Source organism: Myotis nattereri, assembly GCF_964212035.1.
Source record: "Myotis nattereri genome assembly, chromosome: 3".
NCBI lineage: Eukaryota > Metazoa > Chordata > Mammalia > Chiroptera > Vespertilionidae > Myotis > Myotis nattereri.
In genome coordinates this window covers 59,347,457-59,369,299 of record NC_138077.1, presented here as the reverse complement: position 1 = coordinate 59,369,299, position 21,843 = coordinate 59,347,457, and the positions used below count along the sequence as shown (strand labels likewise).

Genomic DNA, 21,843 nt, shown 5'->3' with positions numbered 1-21,843 from the left:
ATGAGAGAGAAACATTGATCAGCTGCCTCCTGCACACCCCCTACTGGGGATGTGCCCGCAACCAAGGTACATGCCCTTGACTGGAACTGAACCTGGGACCTTTCAGTCCGAAGGCTAGTTCTCTATCCACTGAGCCAAACCAGTCAGGGCCATATTAGTTACTTAATAAGATAAAGTTTTTACTTGAGGCTGGCTCAAATAGGGTCGGGCAAAAGTATGTTTACAGTTGTGAGTGCACAAGTTTATTCTTATATTCTTATTTATTAATTATTGTATTATTAGTGAGACCATGAGAATAGATGAGATTATGCATAAAGAGTACATAGGAAAGAGTTAGTAAACTAGTAGACAGTGAACCAATTCACAGATATGTTTGTTTGGCCATCAGACTATTTAAACATACCTGAATTATTAGTTTCTAATATTTAAAAATTGGTAGAGTAGAAATAAAAATTTAGATTTTTAGCTTTCATGAAAAACATTAATAATCAGACAGTCGTAGTCCAGTATTCTTGCATGGTAGTAAGTAATCAACTGGAAATGAGTAGCAACTATCCTTTAGTAGGTGGGTAATGTGCTATCCAGTTTAGCACAGCTTTTATTCAGCCTATTTAACTTGTTTGCAATATCTGCCTTGCTCCCGTGGGCCCTTGAATTCATGACCACATCTACACTAACAATATAAAAATATGTAAATTGACCATCCCTTCACGATGCCCACAGCCAATCAGGAGTGAGTATGCAAATTAACCCGACAAAGATGGTGGGCCTGTGGGCAGCGTGTACGTGTGCAGGCGCCCAGCAGCTGAGGGCGGGGTGGGATGCCCGCCTGCCAGAGCTACACTGTGGGCATCCCCAGGAGCCCGCTTGCTCCGAGCCTGTGGCCAGCGTGCACGCGCACTGGTGCCGAGTGACTGGGGTCCCGGGGACGCCACTGGAGTGTCCGGTCCTGTCAGCCTGGCCTGGGGGCGGCTGGAGTTCCCAGTCCTTTTGGTTTCTGCAGTCCCTGGACTGGAAGCGGAAACCAAGAGCACGGGGAACACCAGGAATGCTGGGAATCATAGTTCTGGTGGCAGACACATTGCGAGATCTCCTAGACCAGTGGTCAGCAAACTGCGGCTCACGAGCCACATGCAGCTCTTTGGCCCCTTGAGTGTGGCTCTTCCACAGAATACCAACTTCTGCTCATTGGCCACAAAGTTTCAGTCGCACTGTACATGGGCACCCGCACGTGGTATTTTGTGGAAGAGCCATACTCAAGGGGCCAAAGAGCCGCATGTGGCTTGCGAGCTGTAGTTTGCCGACCACTGTCCTAGACACTAGAGCAGGGGTGGGCAAACTTTTTGACTCGAGGGCCACAATGGGTTCTTAAACTGGACCGGAGGGCCGGAACAAAAGCATGGGTGGAGTGTTTGTGTGAACTAATATAAATTCAAAGTAAACATCATTACATAAAAGGGTACGGTCTTTTTTTTTTTTTTAGTTTTATTCATTTCAAACGGGCTGGATCCGGCCCGCGGGCCGTAGTTTGCTCATGGCTGCATTAGAGCAAAGTGAGCCTGGAGCAAGTTACTGATGCTGGTAGGGGATAGAGGGAAAGCAAAGGTGAGAGACATAAGTAAAGTCAGAGTGTCGAGGAAAAATTAAAAGGAAGATATCCTGCAACTTCTAGGAAATCTCCACCAATGGAGCAAAGAAAAAAAAAAGACCTCTATTACTCTGTGAGCACCAAACCAAACTGGGTTGGGGTCTCAGACGTTTCGCTCATATGATTGCAGACAGACATAAACTCCTGGATTGGAGAGGGCTCCCCTGATTGGAGAGGGTGCAGGTCAGGCTGAGGGACCCATCCCCCATGCACGAATTTTTTGCACCAGGCCCCTAGTCTAATATGGAAATAGATGGCAGTCTAGGACAGAATACAAAGGAATACCAATATTTAAGATATAAAAACAAAGTCCACAAAGGAAACTATCAGGAACCATTGGGGTGAGTGGGAGGGTAAGAAATAAATTAGGGATACTTAGAATAATTACTGGGCATTATTTAGATAGACATTTATGAATTTAAGTTTATTGATAATTCTATCTAAAGTATTTTTATGCGATTTGTAGAATCTGGAGTATACAGATGCTTTTTTAAGAAGTCAATTTCTAAGGGCCATTTTTTCCCTTTGATGGGAAAAATACCTTTGGTATTTTCTAAGTTTTATTTTCTCACAATAAATTACATTTCTTTTATACTTAGAAAAAGTCATTACAAGTAGTGGAAATTTAATGCTAGATTATTTTCTGACTTGAGTGTTTTATAGAGTCTGAGAATCTAAATGGAAGTCTTGCACATAATCTAAGTGTTTCTCAAAGTGTATTTCAGTGATTTCCTTAATATGGTCAATGAAAAAGGATTCTAGGAATCAATAATTTTGGAAAATATTGAAAATTTGCAATGCTCATTTGCATACTATAGCCCTAAGAAGTTCTATAGAAGAAGAAAATATTTATCTTTGTTTAATTCAGGTTTTCCCAAGCTTTTTTTGATATGGAACACTATGTGAAATGCCTTATCTATTCACTAGTTTATTATGGAGTACACTTTGGTATTCATTGCTCCAATAAAACCCAAGAGACAGGGGTTTGTGGCTTATTGGGTATTGTTAGTTCCAAGTGGATAATTGAAGGACATTGTTCCTTATCAGAGGCATTTATACTATAATAAAACACTGAATTTATATGTAAACTAGAGGCCCAGTGCAGGAATTCGTGCACCCTGAAAGGAACTGTGGGACGTGAGGCTGAGGTAGGCACAGGGGCGGGTCTTGGCCCATCTTCTGTGCCCCCGCCCCGCCCCTCCTGCTGCAGCCCCTGGTCCCATTTGCCGGCAGCCCCGCTCCCGCCACTGCCGCTCCCACATGCTGAGGGTGCTGGCCCCGCTTGCACCCGCTGATGGCACCAAGCGATTGGGGCTGGCGCTGGGCACTGGCAGTGAGTGTGAGTGGTGGCTCTGGTGTCGGCAGCAGGTGTGAGCGGGGTCAGCGCTGGCAGCAGGTGTGAGTGCCAGGCGGGACTGCGGAATGTAGGAGCAAAGAACTTTCAGTAACCACCAGAGGCTCATCCAGATGACGGCGACCAGAGCCCTGCCTTGGTCTGGTGTTCCCACTCACCTGCTCCACCATCCTGCCAGGGCTGATGCCCACCATGTTCCACACACACCCTCTGGTGGTCAGCACACATCATAGTGACCAATTGTTCGATTGTTCCAATCGTTCCGCTGTTTGGTCTGTTTGCATATTAGCCTTTTATTATATAGGCTAATATATCTGCTAATAGCCCTATAAGCTTTTTATAAAGCCCTGTTTAATTTCTTCCTGCATATATTCTAGAATCAAATAGTAACTCTTACTTAGTTATTCTAGTGATTTATTTACACCAATCATAATACATACTATTTATTGGGTACTTACTATGTTTTGACATTATATTAGGTGCTATACATATATTCTAATCCTCACAATTATTCAGTAGGATTAGTACTACTACCTCCATTTTTAGATGAGAAAAATTAGGGTAAAACCTCTAACAAAATATCTATTCCTTTTAGTCACTCTGGAGAGTCAGTATCTGGTGAACTTGGAGATACTTAATTTGTCACTTTTCTCTGATTCCAGTTTCTAAAATTTAAATCTTTATTGTTTTGCAAAGAATCTTTAACGATTTTCATGTGTTGTTAAATAAATTACATGCCCTGGCTGGTTTTGCTCAGTGGCTAGAGTGTCGGCCTGTGGACTCAAGGGTTGCGGGTTCGATTCCAGTCAATGGCATGTACCTTGGCTGTGGGCACATCCCCAGTGGGGGGTGTGCAGGAGGTAGCTGATTGATGTTTCTCTCTCATCGATGTTTCTGACTCTATCCCTCACTCTTCCTCTCTGTAAAAAATCAATAAAATGTAAAAAAAAAGAAAAAAAAAGAAATGAATTACAGCTATATCAGTATAATCATAATAGAATTGATCTGGCACACTTAGTTCATTGAAGAAAGGATGTGGAAAAGTGAGCAATAATAAATCTGTGGTCATTATCAGCTTGTGTCATATTTTACCATGACATAATCACATTCAACAATGATCTAAGTTAAAGTAGGAAATATAAAAGAAATATGCCAGATATCATAGTAGAATAAATTTAAAGTCATATTGACAGAGTATAGAACTCTTTAATAATATGCTCTTAGACTCATAATGATCTGTTATTGATTACCCTAGGAAGCCAGATAAATGAGTCATAACAATGAACTTGGTTTTCCTAGTTGGCCAGTTTTCTGTATGCTAGCTATCACTAGAAAGAGTTTTCTTATAAATCTGTATTTTTTGTAGGAGATTTTATGTCAAAAGAAAATTTTAAATCAGGTATGTACTTTGCACTTTGGTTGAAGCAGGTTTATAGCATCAGCCTTGTGGCTTTGCAAGTTGTTCTTTGTCTGTATAGGTAAAAGTTTAATTTCAAACTTTCAGAGGCCCAGATTTGGTAACAAATACATAAGATAATACAGAATCCCATTGTTTTGTGGGTGTATGTTCTTAAACCTGATTTTTTTTTTTAAAAAAAAACCATGCCTCCTTTAATAGAGTAAGTAGGAGAGAGAAAAGCAATCTTAAAGTAAAACAACCCAAAAGTTAAGTGAATCTAAGCTAAACTCTAGAATATTAAGAGTGTATTCCAGTATAATCTTAATTTTTTTCCAGTTTCTAACAGTATGGTGTTTTAATGTTTATTTTTTAATTACTGTTTTAAATTGATTTAACAGATCCACAAAGACTCATCCAGGTCCAGTTGTACATTTAAGTGATAGCCCAAGAGATGAAGGGAAAGTGAGTATTACAATGTTATTCTTGCATTTATTTTCCTCATTCTTAAATAAAGATATTACTTGCTATTATTTAATATCTAACATCTCTAGCACAGTTCATGGCATTCACTGTAATTTAAAATTAAAATATGTTGATTAAAATGTTTAATAAACTAAAAATGACAAAGGTTTCATCAGAGAAGCGAAAAATATAACAGAATAAAATAACTGTAAATAGATGAAGAGAGAAATAGTGATCTGGAAGACAGAAGAAAATATCTAGACTAAAGCATGGTGAGATAAAAGGATGAAGAGCATTTGGGACATAGTAAAAATGTGTAATATCTGTGTAATTACAGTCACAGAAGAACAGACATAATGCGATAGCAGCAATATATGAAGAGTGAATGAATGATGATTTTCTAAAACTAATGACAGATATTGAAATCTAAGATGTACTATAGACATAAAGCAGGCTTACCAAAATGTGAAGTTCACATATGCATATCAAAGACAAAGAGAAAAGTCTTAAAAGAAGTCACAGTATAGAAAAACAAAAAAAAGCAGACTAACAGCAGAGATCTCAACAGAAAAATTGGAACTGAGGACAAATGAGTGATAATATCAAGGTTCTGGGGAAACAAAGCAACTGCTTACACAGAATTCTATACTCTACCAAAAATTATTAACAACATATGATGATATTATTGCAACTTAACATAATTTGCAAGAATTTATTAATAGAAAATGTACTCTAGTGAAAAAACTAAAGGAGTTCTCTAAGAAAATAAAAATTGATCCATTTTAAAAGAACAGAGAAGAGGAGTAAAGAAAAACAAACATGGATAAATATAAGGGACTGTTAGATACAAATAATAGTAATGAATTCTGGGAGTGTAAATACAAGTTAAAAATAGGTCAAAAGTTGGTATGAGATCAAATGAATTAAAGTTCTAAGGTCTTTATAACTTCCAGAAAGTAGTACAAGTACTAATTTATATTATAGTTTGATGAGTCATGGAAACATTTTGTATTCTTGTGGTAACACTAGAAAAATAAAAATATATTTCTAATGGATAAGTTTATGGAGTAGGGACACTGCAATAATAAGTACTTAGAAAGGAAAGGAAATAGTAACATTAAATAGATGGCACAAATATAAAACAGGTAGATTTTTTCTAAAATATCAGCAATTATATTAAATGTAAACAGATTAAATAGGCTAAGGGACAGTAATTTGCAGATGTGTCAAAACATATTGTTACAAGAGACACACTTTAAACTTAAGGATATAGAAACATTTAATGTAAAGGGATCAGAAAAGATAGCATAGAAACCCTAAGCGAAGAAAACTAGCTATACTAATATCAGACAAAGTAAATGCCTTAATTCAGGTGTTATAACAAAAAATACAATAGACAGGATGGCTTAAACAACAAACATTTTTTTCTCATAGTTTTGGAGGCTGGAAAGTCCAATATCAAGGCACCAGCAGACATGGTATCTGTTGAGGGCCTGGTTTCTAGATGGCTTTCTTCTCACTGTGTCCTCACATGGTAAAGAAGACAAGAGAGCTGTTGAGTCTTTTTTATAAGACCACTAATCCCATTTATAAAGGTTCCACTCTCATGACCTAATAACCTCCCAAAGGCCCCACTTCCTAAGCCATCACCTTTAGAGTTCAGATTTCAAGATATGATTTTTAAGAGGACACAAACATTTCAGATCAAGTATGAAGGCAGGAAAACATATGACCCATAAAACATGTTTCAATAAATTTCATTTTTATAGTTCATAAAAGGAGACCTAAAAGCAAGAACTTTTTCTAAAGAGAAGATTTTGTAATACTCAATTCAACAGGAGAAGTAATAACCCTCAATTTGTATATGTCTAATAATATAGCTTCATATTGTATAGGCAGTACTTCCTTTGCATGGTACCATGTTAGCTGAAACATGCATAACTGAACCATGTTTTTGTTTTCCATGACTCCTTAGTGGGTGAGTGTAATTTGACAGAACTAAAAAATATAAAGCAAATTTGACAGAACTAAAATGAAAAATACCCAAATTTGCAAATGTAGTTGAAGATTTTAATACACATCTCTGAGTCACTGAAAGAATAACCAAAATAATAATAATAAATAATAATAATAATAATAATAATAGTAGTAGTAGTAATAGAGGACAAAGAAAATTTGAACAACATGATTAACTAATTCAACCTAATTGATGTATGTAGTACATTATACCCAATACCTGCAGACTACACATTATTTTCTAAGTGTACCTGGAATATTTACTGAAGTTGTACATTTGTTGACCCCTAAAACATGTTTCAATAATTTTCAGAACATTAAAATAATGCACAATATATTGTGTTAACCACAGGATAATTTAGCAAGATTATCAAAGATAAATAGGAAACCTCCTAACTACTTAGTAATTAAGCACTCTACTTCTGAATAACTTATATGTCAAAGAAATCAGTATTGAAATTAGAATATATTTTTAATTATACTAGAAATGTGATAGAGTAAAACTCGTGGACAGTAGCTAAAGCTGTGCTTAGAGGAAAATTTATACATTTTTATTACATTTAATTTGTTAAAAAGTGAAGAAAAGCTGAAAATCAATGATCTTAGTGTAAAGTTTGAAATATAATGAGTTAAACTCAAAGAAAGTAAAAGATAGATAATGATAAAGATGTGATGGTAAATTTTATGTGTTAACACAATTGAGTCATAGGGTAACCAGAGATTTGGTCAAATATTATTCTGGATGTTTCTGTGATGGTGTTTTTGAATGAGATTAACATTTAAATCAGTCCAGTAAAGCACATGGCCTCCCAAATGTGGGTGAGCCTCCTTCTATCATTTGCCTGAATAAAACAAGACAGCTGACCTTCCTCTATGGCAGTGGTTCTCAACCTTCTGGCCCTTTAAATACAGTTCCTCATGTTGTGACCCAACCATAAAATTTTTGTTGCTACTTCATAACTAATGTTGCTACTGTTATGAATCATAATGTAAATATCTGATATGCAGGATGGTCTTAGGTGACCCCTGTGAAAGGGTCGTTTGACCGCCAAAGGGGTCGCAACCCACAAGTTGAGAACCGCTGCTCTATGGGCAGAGAATTCCTCCTGCCTTATTGCTTTCCAACTGGGACATCAGCTTTTTTCCTACCTTCATACTTGATCTGAAACATCAGCTCTTCCTGGATCTCAAGCCTGCTGGCCTTCAGGTTGGAATTACACCTTCAGTTCTCCTGGTTCTTCAGACTCAGATGGAACTATAACACTGGCTTTCTGGGTCTCCAGTTTGCCAGCTCTTGGTACTTGTCAGCCTCTATAATCATGTAAGCCAGTTCCTTATAATATCTCTTTCTGTATATACATCCTACAGGTTCTATTTCTCTGGAGAACTCTGACTGATACAAAATATGAGAACAGATATTAAAATAAATAGAAAAAAATGTAGTACATTAGTAACATCAAGTTGATTTTGTGAAAATACTAATAAAATTGATGCCTCTCTGGCAAGCTGATCTAGAATTGAAGAAAAAAAGTACAAAGAACACAACCAATTTGCATTCATCTCAGAAACACAAAGGTGTTTTAACTTTTCATAGTTAATATCATATCCACATTAACAGAAATAAGGAGAAAATGTATTACAATAAAAGGAAGCATTTTAGTTCAACTTCCCTTCACGATAAATAAAAATCTCTTGTAACATTAGGATAAGAAAAGTAATTAATATAAACTTCACTTATTTACCCAAAACTATGAAAATATCCTCCTTAATGGTGAGTTAATGGAATGTTTTCCTCCTGTAATAAGAAATGATATAAAGATGCTGATTATATACATCTTTTATTTAACACTGTGCAGCTATTGACAATATTAGTTGTTGAAGAAAGTGAAAAGGAATTGAAGCTCTGATATGCAGCTTTTGGAAATGAAAACTGGTATAATTAATTTGGAAAACTGCTTGGCACTATTAATTAAAGTTAAACATACTCATACCCCATGAGTAAATATGGATAAGTATATATCTGACAGAAATGCATATATGTGTTCACCAAAAGGCATTTACAAGTTTGTTCATAACAACATTTACATTACCTGTAAAATGAATAAATTGTGGGGATAGTAGTTACCTTTAGAGAAAGAGGATGAGGATATTGACTGGGTAAGGGTGTGAAATAGGCTTCCGGGTGTCTTGTATTGTTTTTCTTCTATTTCTTGTTTTTCCATTATGTTTCTTGACTTGGCAGTATTTTCTTAAGTATGTTCACTTCATCATAATTCATTAAAGATACATCTATAACTTGTGTACTTTTCTCTGTACGTCAATGAAAATATTTATTAAAATTCTAGAGGCCCGGTGCATGGATTTGTGCACCAGTGGGGTCCCTTGGCCTGGCCTGTGCTGTCTTGCCATCCAGGACCCCTCGGGGGATGTTGGATAGCTGGTTTTGGCCGGATCCCTGCAGGCCTGATCCAGTCAGGAGGGAGCCCGATCCTGTGCATTGAACGAGTGTTCCCTGGTGGTCAGTGCATGTAATAGCAATCGGTCAACCGGTCGTTTGGTTGCTCAGGCTATATATATATATATATATATATATATATATATATATGTATGTATATATATATGTATGTGTATATATATATATATATATATATAGAGAGAGAGAGAGAGAGAGACTAGAGGCCTGGTGCATGAATTTGTGCACCAGTGGGGTCCTTTGGCCTGACCTGTGGGATCAGGCTGAAACCGGCTCTCTGATATCCCCCAGATTGCGAGAGGGTGCAGGCCAGGCCAAGGGACCCCACCAGTGCATGATCAGGGCCAGGTAGGGACATGAGAGGTTGGCCAGCTGGGGAGAGATCATGGGAGGGCTCCAGGGCATGTCCAGCCTGTCTTGCTCAGTCTTGATTGGCCGGACTCCAGCAGCAAGCTAACCTACTGGTCAAAGCATTTGTCCCCCCCTCCCCCCGGTAGTCAATGCACATCATAGCAAGCAGTTGAGTGGCCTTAGCATATCATTAGCATATTATGCTTTGATTGGTTGAACAGATGACCGTATGACCGGACACTTAGCATATTAGGCTTTTATTATATAGGATTCCTGACAAAAGAAATATATAAAAATGAATTAACTCACACTTCCTTATGTATATATGTATGTATATGTTAAATATATAGAATCCAAGATCTTATTTAATGGGGGAAACATTAGAGGCATTGGCAATAAAGTCAGGAAGAAAGCAAGGATGCTCACCCTCGCCACTATTTTTAACGGATTTTTTTGTAATGTGGTTAGATACATACAAAAAAAGGAATATAAATTGGAAAGGAAGAAATAAAATAGTCCCTATTTTAGGTTATATGGTAATGTACCTGGAATACCTGTGAAAATCAACATTAAAATGAATACAAACAGTGAAAGAATTTAGAGGGTAGCATATTAAAATCCAGCCATAGAAACAGTACCCTCTTAGAAGAGACAATTAAGAGATGATCCCATATAAAACAGCAACCAAAACTTCAAAATAATTAGCTATATAATTAAGAAAATCTATGTATGGAAGACTTTCCAACTTCCTGAAAGATATAAAAGTGTACTTGAATAAGAGAAAGGTATTCTTTGCTCTTGGATAAAAGGACTCATTATTTTTTCTTCTATTTCCTCAAATTTGGTATTTAAATTTTTTTTCTAAAGTCAAATGATTATATCAGTAAACAATTAAAATTGTTGATTTATACATGTTTATAAAACTATATATTTTTCTGTTGACAAATATTTACATGTGTCCCACAATTTTCAATATGAGGCATTTGTGTTTAATTTCATAATGATTTCTTTTTTACCATTAATTATTTAGGAGTATTTTTTTTAGTTTCCAAAATATTTTTGTCAGTGACTTCTAATTATTTTGATACTTCGGTGTGTGTGTGTGTGTGTTTGTGTGTGTGGGTGTTTTGTTTTTTAAATCCTCACTCGATATTTTTTCCATTGCTTATTAAAATATATATTTTTTTATTGATTTTAGAGAGGAAGGGAGAGGGAAAGGAGAGAGAGATAGACACATCAATGATGAGAGGGAACTATTGATGAGCTGCTTCCTGCATGCCCCCTACTGGGGATCGAGCCCAGAACCTGGGCATGTGTCCTGACTGGGAATTAAACCATGACCTCCTGGTTCATAGGTGGACACTCAGCCAATGAGCCACACTGGGCAGAGTCCATTCCTTTTTAGAGAGTGGAAGGGAGGGAGGAGAAGGAGAGAGAGAAACATCAATGTGTGAGAGACACGTCAATTAGTTATCTCTCACATTCACCTGGACTGGGGCCAGTGATCCAACCTGCAACTAAGGTATGTGCCCTTGACCAAGAATCGAACCCATGACCCTTCAGTGAGTGGGCTGATTCTGTACCCACTTGAGTCACACTGGTCAGGGCTGGTGTTTAATAATTAATTTAACATACATTTATCAGATAATTTATTTTCCTCAAATAGTGTTCCAGGTTCTGATGATAGAGTAATCACCCTACTTCTGTGCCTTTATGGTACTTACATTCTATTATGGGAGGTATATTTTTAAATTATCTATATATAGAGAGAGAGCCAGGGTCTATAACATCCACAATAACCAAGGCTAAACTGAACACTGGAAGTCAGTCCTGGTTTGCCATGGTGACCCAGCACTGACTGCTGAGGGGCCTGCAAATCAGGCCCAGAGAGAGGCCTGCAGAGAAAGAGGCAGGGTCTGATCCTCAGCCTCTGGCAGCTGTTGATCAGCTGTTGCTTCTCTCTTTCTCTCTTGGCTTTGCCAGCAGCTGCACCTCTGTTTCTCTCCAGGCCTCCAGGGGGGCTGCTGATCAGCTCTGCCTCTTTGATCAGTCCCAGAGATAGGCCCAGAGATTCTGACTGGCATAGAAACTGACCAATCAGAATCAAATCTGGGTGAAGTGTGAGGAGCCAATGGCTGCCTAGGAGGCGGAGCTTTTGACACTGACTGGTGTAGAAACTGACATCAGAACCTAATCTGGGTGAAGTGCGAGGAGCCAATGCCTGCCTAGGAGGTGGAGCTTTTGACGCTGATTGGCATAGAAACCAACCAATCAGAACCTAATCTGGGTGAACTACGAAGACAGAACCTAAGATGGGCGCTGAGGAGGGGTTTTAAGTGCAACAGCTATTTGGTGTAAGGTGTAAGAAAGTGGTTCCATTTTTTAGTAACCAGTTTGGCAGTATGGTGCATATGGCTGGCTATCAGTCCAGATATAGGGATTATGTTCTTTTGTCTGCCAAGAGCAAAAGCCTGATGAAAAAGGCTTTTCTTCCCCATTTAAGCAATCCTATCCTATATAACCTATCCTATCTAATAATAGACAAACATGGTAATTAACCGTGCCTCCAACATGCTTCCCATTGGCTAATCAGGGCGATATGCAAATTAACTGCCAGCCAAGATGGCGGCCAGGCAGCTGAAGCGAACAGGAGGCTTGCTTGCTCCAGTGATTGAGGAAGCCAAGGTCCCCGCCTGCCATTGCCGGCCTCTGTGCTGCACTCTAAGAAACAATGTTGCAATTATAGAAGCTAAACAAACCCCAGAAACCTGCTTTCAGCCAGCTGGACCTCAGAGCTGGAGCTGCAACAGTGTTTCAATTATAGAAGCCAAACAAACCCAGATACCTGCTTTCAGTAGCCGAGGTCTCAGAGCTGGAGCCGAGCCTCAGAGCTAAAGCCGGCTCTCAGTTCCAGTGACAGCCATAGACGGTAAATAAATCCCAGAATAAAAAAAAAGAAAAAAAGGAGAGGTTGGGAACTTCAGTCACCTGCCAGCCTGAAAACAGCCCTCAGCCCCTCACCCAGACTGGCCAGGCACCCCAGTGGGGACCCCCACCCTGAAGAGGGGGTGTGACCAGCTGCAAACAGCCATCATCCCCTCATCCAGGCTGGCCAGGCACCCAAGTGGGACCCCCACTCTGATCTAGGACACCTTTCAGGGCAAACCAGCCAGCCCCCACCCTTGCACCAGGCCTCTATCCTATATAGTAAAAGGGTAGTATGCAAACTGACCCTAACAGCAGAAAGACTGGGAATGACTGGTCATTATGACACACACTGACCACCAGGGGGCAGACACTCAATGCAGGAGCTGCCCTCTGGTGGTCAGGGCGCTCTCACATGGGAGGAGCTCTGCTCAGCCACAAGCCAGGCTGATGGCTGCCAGTACAGCGGTGGCGGTGGGAGCCTCTCCTGCCTCCTCAGCAGCGCTAAGGATGTCCAACTGCAGCTTAGGTCTGCTCCCTGCTGGCAGGTGGACATCCCCTGAGGGCTGCCAGAGGGATGTCTGATTGCCATCTTAGGCCCAATCCCCCGGGGAGTGGGCCTAAGCCAGCAGGTGGTCATCCCTTGAGGGGTCCCAGACTGTGAGAGGGCACAGGCCGAGCTGAGGGACTCTCCCCCACCCCCCCCAGTGCAGAAATTTTTGTGCACCAGGCCTCTAGTCTAATAAAAGGGGAATATGCTAATTAGACCGGGTCGACCTGCCATCTTCCGGACATCTGACTTCCTTCCTGACAAAGCCATGGTGGTGGGGGCCAAGGCAGAGGCATTTAGGGGCGATCAGGTAGGCAGGCAGGTGAGCGGTTAGGAGCCTGTGGTCCTAGATTGTGAGATGGATGTCCAACCGGCAGTCAGACATCCCCCAAGGGGTTCCCGATTGGAAAGGGTGCAGGCTGGGCTGAGGGAATTCCCCCCAGCTTGTGCACAAATTGGGGACAAGATCAGGCCGGCTGGGGAGGGCAGTTGGGGATGAGATCAGGCCGGCAGGGGAGGCAGTTGGGGCAATCAGGCAGGCAGGCAGAGAGGTTAGGGGCGATCAGGCAGGCAGGCAGAGGGGTTAGGGGCAATCAGGCAGGCAGGAAGAGGCAGTTAGGGGTGATCTTTAGATGTACAAATCTCATTTCCATATACTCTGTAGGAATTTTTCTCATATACTACATATCCTTCATTATCCAATAGGAATTGGTTTTATTATCCATCATTTTCTCTGGTATGTAAAAAGAATTTATTTGAAGTTGAAATACATCTTAGTACAATATGCATGACTTTATGTAAATTTTATTTTAGGAATTATTCTTTAAATTTACACTTTAAATTCAGCAAGTCATGCCCTTTAGTTTGTAAAGAAGCTCAATTGTTTTGTTAAATCAATTTTAAAATTTATTGATTATGGTTTAAAAACAAAATAAGAATATGTTATAGCTTCAAAAATAAGCATACATTGCTTTCCTGACCTGATATATGAAATTCTGTTTATTTCCTGTTAAAACTACTAGCTGGTTTGTTATTTTTTGTGTAAGTGATTAAGTCTCAGGGTGCTATGTTGGAGTAGTTTATAACCAGCACTATATTTTCCATTTTACCACTAGGTTTTTGTTTTTTTGAATATTGAAACATCATACTGTATAACAATTCTCATCAGAGAAATATTAATAGATTTCTAGAAAGTCATCCTAAGGCAAATCCATGGGCAATATTATAATTTCAATACTGGCCTATTTTTATCCTCCCTGTTTTTTCAACCAAGGATAGATTAAATTTAATGAAACATAAGCACTCAGAATCATAGCAAAAATCAGCATGGCTTGCACTAGTTGAAACTTGAATATGATCTTATAATTATCTGTTCTCAGATTCTTTTATTTTAAAAACTAGAGGCCCGGTGCACAAAAATTTGCGCACTCGCAGGGGGGGTCCCTCAGCCCGGCCTGTGCCTCTCTCAGTCTGGGACCCCTCGGAGGATGTCCACCTGCCAGCTTAAGCCAGCTCCCTGGGGAGATTGGGCCTAAGCTGGCAGTCAGACATCCCTCTGGCAGCCTGGGAGTCCTCGGGAGATGTCACTTGCCAGCAGGGAGCAGACCTAAGCTGCAGTCGGACATCCTTAGCACTGCTGAGGAGGCTGGCAGCCTGGCTTGTGGCTGAGCAGAGCTCCCCCTGTGGGAGCACACTGACACCAGGAGCTACCACCTGTTGGTCAGTGTGTGTCATAGTGACCAGTCATTCTCAGCTGATCTGTTAGGGTCAATTTGCATATTACCCTTTTATTATATAGGATAGAGACCTAGTGCATGGGTGGTGGCTGGCTGGTTTGCCCTGAAGAGTGTCCTGGATCAGGGTGGGGGTCCCACTGGGGCACCTGGCCAGCCTGGGTGTGAGGCTGAGGGCCGTTTTCAGGCTGGCCATACCCGCTTCAGGGTGGGAGTCCCCACTGGGGTGCCTGGTCAGTCTGAGTGAGGGGCTGAGGACCCTTTTCAGGCTGCCCACACCCCCTTCAGGGTGGGGGTCTCCATTGAGGTGCCTGGCCAGCCTGGGTGAGGGGCTGAGGGTCGTTTTCAGGCTGGCCATGCACCCTGGTGACCCAAGCTCCCAGCCTTTCCTTTTTTTCTTTTCTGAGATTTATTTATCTTCTATAATTGAAACTTTGTAGCCTTGAACGGAGCCGAGGGCCAGCCAGCCAAGGCAGGCGGGAAGCTTGGCTTCCTCCATTGCCAGGGGCAACCCAAGCCTCTTGCTCCAGCTCTGGTGCTGCCGCCATCTTAGTTGGGTTAATTTGCATACTCGCTCCTGATTGGCTGGTGGGCGTGGCTTGTGGGCATGGCTTGAGTGTAGCGGAGGGACGGTTAATGTGCATGTTTCTCTTGTATAGGATGAAGAACATGTATTTTAATTTTCTTATTTATTGGTTTATAAACAATTATTAACCATTTTTAATGAACCTCTAAGTGTTCATAAATTTGAGTTTAAAATGCTGTTATAAATCAAAGAAAAAAGAACTTGATATAGAGAAACTAGATGCCAAATTTGTGGCCACATTTTCAAGTGTATAGGATTGAATGGCATTATACATAATTTATTAAACTTACTTCATTTCATCCTTTATTTCATCTTTATTTTTTCTATCCCTTTTTTCTTTTGCTTCAATTTCCTTATCTATTTTTTTGTTGTGTCATGTATTTTTACATATTTCCTCAATTTCTCTTTGGAATGAGGCAGATTTAATTGGTAAATGTTTATATTGAAATAGCATATTTGCCAATTTTTTAAAACATAGGAAGTCTATATTCAGGATCTGGAAAAATTGGTATTCTAAATAAAGTTGTATTATATAGTATTTAATTTTAATGTATTAACATTAAATTTTATTTGGAACAAGTTAAAATTAATGTTAGCATTACAAAATGATTGTTCTAATGTTTCCCAGCTGCTAATAGGTTATGAAAATGGTACTGTGGTATTCTGGGACTTGAAATCTAAAAGAGCAGAACTGAGACTTTATTATGATGAGGTAAGTGACTTCTCCTGAAATACTTGAAACAGTGTTATGACTTTGTGTCTGTTTTTTTGCTTTTAAGCTTTTTATGTTACCAGTATTCTTATCATTGGAACACTGACTGATTCTCATTCAATGCCTCATACTTCCTGTTGGCATTTGCACAAGTTCCAATTCTGGGTTGTTTTCCTGAGTGGTAATTCTGCCTTGACTGCCCATTTTTTGGGCCCTTTATGGCATCTTATATACTTTGGTGCCTATTACCTATAATGTATAGCCACCTTCATCTAAAGTTTTTTCCTTTCTTTAGGCTGTGTGCTTTTGTCTTAACTCATTATCCTTAAGGTCTCTAAAGACACTATTCACACAGAAAATTATTTTTATGTATCATCAAATTTAAGTTGTTGAATGGTCTTATCTTCTAGTACTGCTGCCTTAGAATAGAGATTTTGTACATAGTAATGCCTAATAATAAGAGTCAGTAAGATCTTGAAGTTTTATTGTACGTAGTTGAGGCTGATTTCATTTAGAGAAAGCAATTAACTCCTATTTATAAAGGAATAGTCTCTGACCTGATACTTCATATGTTCAGAGATTGATTCTAGGCCATTAATTATTTCCATCATTAGGAAAGGCTAATGTGAAGACAGTGAAGCTGGAGGCAAAGGTGAGAAAGAAAGGGGAATTACCTCTTATAGCTGTGAAAATAAAGATTAACATCTGTGATTTCATTTAAAATGGTAGACTAGGGAGAGATAAGAGGAATATACAGGTCAACAATTGCTGTCTGGTATCACCTATGCTTATAGGGAAAGAGTTCAGAAGAATGTAAGATAACACTGATATAAATATAAAAATAAATTTTAAAAACATTTCTTTTATAACCCTTCCTTTCTGTGCTCCCTCCAGTCTCCTCTTAACAGTTTTTAAGTTTTGATACTTAAGGATAGCCAAAGATTTACAGGTAATGTGGGCACGCTTGGTGAAAAATACTACAGCAAGTGATGTTATACAAATATACTCTTTATGATAAAATTTTGGGGCATCTTAAATCATAATGAAAGAAGGATTTTCCTTTTGTTAAATACACAGAATGTAAAGATAAGGATGGAGATGGTTACCTTTCTCAAGACCTTACTCTTATCTCAGCTAGATAAGGGTCTAAATACCATCTGGGAATTTAGCCAGTTGGAACTAGAGTAGAGCAGCTAAAAAGGAAATCCAGAGGAAAATGCTGAATCGATAGTTTTCTTATGGTCTTAAACAGTTGAAAGAATGTTTCTAACCTTAAAAAGCAAACAAAAGTATTTACAATGAAATGTTTAAATAAGGTTTAACTATGTTTAAGTCAGTGGACTACTGCACTCTAAGTACTTTCTACCTAGAAATCATTTTAAATATTGATTTATATGATATATGTATCATTTCCTTTGGTTTCTTACCTTTTCAGTGGCTTTTACTAACAAGATTATCATTTTAAGACATACAGTGGAACCTCATTTCTGTTTTCTACATTTTTAAATTCTTTTTGAATTAGTTGTATTTTAGTAGAGCTTTAAAGTCCTTTTTAAGAAAAGGGTAGGGTATAAACAAATAATTAGAAATTGAATATTTATTCATTAAGTCAGGTCAAATGCCACCTCTTCAATAATGCACTCTTTGACATTCTCCTTTCTAATAACAAGTTGTTTTTACATGTCTGCTCTTCTGTACAATATGTATACTTCTTTTATAGTACTTACTTGTTTTGGTTTTGTGTTGTAGCTATTATTTTGATATGTCTTCTCTAAGAGGTAGAAATTGACTGGGATAGGAAGAAGGGATGGGCCTGAGGGCACTTTCTCTGCCCCCACGATATGTAGAAAAGCAGCCTGAGAGAACTTAACTGAGGATCATCCAAGTTAACACATAGCGGTGGCAAGAAGTGACATTTCCCTTCTCTGCCTAGTAATGAAGAGCAGGGTGAGAAAAAAACATAAGTCCACAGTTTCATATTATCTTTTCCACTTAATCAAATCTTATCTTTTAAAGTATAGCTTATATCCTTTTTACTTTATGATATGTCTAATGATTACTTTAGCATGAGTTATCTGTAACTCTAATAATAATTATTGTTTGGAAGTTCATTTACCTCAGTCTTTCCTAACTCATTATTCTCTAAGTCCCCTGAAGGCAGTGGTTCTCAACTTTCCTAATGCCCCGACCCTTTAATACATTTTTTCATGTTGTGGTGACCCCCAATTTCATTGTTACAAATTGAACATAATTAAAGCATAGTGATTAATCACAAAAACAATATGTAATTAAATATGTGTTTTCCGATGGTCTTAGGCGACCGCTGTGAAAGGGTCGTTTGACCCCCAAAGGGGTCGCGCCCCACAGGTTGAGAACCGCTGCCTTAAGGAAAGGCTCCTGTTGCATATATCTGTTCAGCTTTTATGTCTACTAGAGCACCTACTTTATGCTACCACTGGGAATAAATTTGGGAAAATGCAGTAATACTTTTTAGTTTTCTTTCACAACTACAGAGTGAATCTGTAAATATAAAAAATTAATTCTTCTTGCTTCAAATCAATTTAAATTTTTTATGTTGGAGGCAATATGGTACTACAATGATTGAATATGCGTTTTTTAGTTAGATAGACCTGAACTTTGACTTGTGTGACCTGAACAAGTACCTCAATCTCTTTAGGCCTATTTTCCCATGTGTAAATTGGAAAAAATAATACCTGTTTTATAGGATTAAATGAAATAATGTACATAAAGTACTTCCCATTGGTCTGGCTCATCATTAGAGATGGTGGCTCTTATGTAAATTGTTTTATAAATTAGCTACTTTAAGTGGAACTAGCCCACTACCTTACCAGAAATCATCTTCAGATAACCTTTCTTTTACTTCTATGTAAACAATTTTTCAAAGAAACATTATAGGATACAGGGAGGATGTAGAATTTATAACAAGTTATGGGATCTAATGATGTTAGACAATTTACTTAACTTGTATTTATCTCAGGAGATGAGTTTTTGTACTCTTTTATAAGCCCACAAAAGGATGAATCAAAGATAGTATAATCTGGGTCAGAAAAATTATGTATGTTTCTTAAGTGTTATTGCTATAATAGTTTTATGTCAATAATTTTTCTTTAAAATATAGAATGATATAACATCAACTTTCTCTCACTCTACTTGTTTTTAATTGTTATTCCATTAGGCTATTCATTCAATTGATTGGCATCATGAAGGCAGACAGTTCATGTGCAGTCATTCAGATGGTAGCTTGACTTTATGGAACCTGAAAAACCCAAGCCGTCCTTTTCAGATCACAATTCCACATGGTAAGAAGCATGCTTTCAAAAGGAATAAACTATAGAATTATAGTGCTTTGATTTAAAGAGGTGGTATCAATGTGTTTGGTAGAAAGAAGCAATAGGACATAGCTTCTGATTCTAAATACCTATTTTATACCTCATTCAGACCCCCCACATTATGCCCCAAACTTCCTGTCTATCCACTTTCCTACTTAGTAAGTGGTATTTATATAGACCTTTCCAACCAAAAATGGATAATGGATGGTTGATATATCTGAAACAGAGGAGATAATAAAGGATATTTAGCCAGTTTTTAAGTGTTAAGGAGAATGGCATTACTTAGATCTGACTTTCAGACCTAATTCCTATACTGCCTTGTTACCTGTTGTTTTCTAGTTATTGCATTTATTTCCATTTCTGCCATTTGGTTCCACTAAATTATGAGGACTGTGGTATTATTATAGGTCAGTGATGGCGAACCTATGACACGCGTGTCAGAGGTGACACGCGAACTCATTTTTTTGGTTGATTTTTCTTTGTTAAATGGCATTTAAATATATAAAATAAATATCAAAAATATAAGTCTTTGTTTTACTATGGTTGCAAATATCAAAAAATTTCTATATGTGACACGGCACCAGAGTTAAGTTAGGGTTTTTCAAAATGCTGACACGCCGAGCTCAAAAGGTTCGCCTTCACTATTATAGGTTGTATTTATTTTATCTTCCTCATTGAAAAGAGTATTTAGCATTTATGTTGGGCATGTCCACCTATCTTTGATTGAGATGACCATATTATTTTCAAGAATATTGGTGATCAGAATTCTGTGTTTACCTCAAGGTGTTGGTTGTTTCTTAGAGAGGTCAAAACCTACCATTTAATCAAACACATTCTATTTTATAGTTTCTGAGCATTTATAAAGTGTAACATTTAGAAAACAGTGTGTTTTTAAAATAATGGGTGACTTATAAATCACAAGATGGAATTATTTCATCTTGTGTTAGTGTGCCATGTTTTGTATCACAGCTGCATGTTCCATCTGCAGATGATTAATACATTTAATCTGAACTGCTTTACTTAGAAATTACTTTAAATTTAGACACTTACATGAGATGCTTTATTTAAAGATTGCTGTGCAGGGCTGGTTTGGCTCAGTGGATAGAGGGTAAGCCTGTGGACTAAAGGGTCCAGGTTCAATTTCGGTCAAGGGCACATGCCCGGACTGCAGGCTCAGTCCCCGTAGGAGGTGTGCAGGATGCAGCCGATCAATGATTCTCTCTCATCATTGATGTGTCTATCTCTTTTTCCCTTTCATTTCCTCTTTGAAATCAATAAAAAAAATAAAAATAAAAATAATTACTGTTATGGATACTTTGGATACGTATTTGCTGTACATCTACTCAGGTTTAATTATTTGTTTCTGTGATGGGTTCTCCTCCCCATCAACTCTCCCCTCCCCCCCAATTTTAACTTTTATTTGCAAATGTGTAATATAGCTTATTCATACATTTTATATTTACTTATATTCTCACTAGTCAACTTTGATACAAGTTCTTTTTGGCTTGACTGGGTAACTGATACTTTCATATATTTTATCATATCTATATTTATTTTATCAGTTTGGATTTTTCTATAATTCTGTTTTTGAAAGAAATGCAGTCTGTTCAAAGTTGTTGAAAACATCAGCATCTGCATCTCTCATAACATATACATCAAATTAAATTCCTGCTGCCTCACTATGACATAGTGAAGCCAGTGTCAGTGATTTCAACAATAGAGGCCTCCATTGTCATAGCTATCTATATTCTTTGGATTCAGTTTGTTTTTTTCTGGTTCAGCTATTTTTATTTTCTAAAATAAAAAATTTTCCCTTAAGTACTACTTCAGCTGTATCTTATAAATTTTATATGTAATTTCATTAATAATATGTAATTTTTGTTAATATTCAGTTTGAAGTATTTTCTAATTTCTATTATAATTCTCCTTTTTACCTATGAGTTAGACACATGATTTGCCTATGGTACTTCCTTTGTCATTTTTATATTTTTTTTGTTTAATTTAGTACATTTTAAGCTTCTAGATGGTCAGTTATTTCTTTGTACCCTGACAAATAGTACAGTACTCTGAGCATAAGAAGTATCAATAAATCCAATTTTTTATACAATATGACATTTAAGCTACTTCAATTATTGACAGGCAACAAATATAATTAAAGCAGAAATCCTTCACCCAAAAAATAATTTTGGAGTTGGAAATTGAAGTAAAACATTAATTAATTGGATATCTTTTCTATTAAAATTGGTGTATAATACTGATGTGTATTGGTTGAAAACTAGTAATT

General features: G+C 38.0%; 1 protein-coding gene across 1 annotated transcript in view; it reads left to right on the top strand.

Annotated features, from left to right (window-relative positions):
* Positions 1–21,843, top strand: part of STXBP5L (syntaxin binding protein 5L) — a 233,931-nt gene that overhangs the window by 56,052 nt on the left and 156,036 nt on the right. The window contains exons 7-9 of the mRNA XM_081086880.1: positions 4,800–4,863; positions 16,126–16,209; positions 19,406–19,529. Of these exons, the coding sequence (XP_080943006.1) occupies positions 4,800–4,863; positions 16,126–16,209; positions 19,406–19,529 (272 nt within the window). The remainder of the gene's footprint in view (positions 1–4,799; positions 4,864–16,125; positions 16,210–19,405; positions 19,530–21,843) is intronic.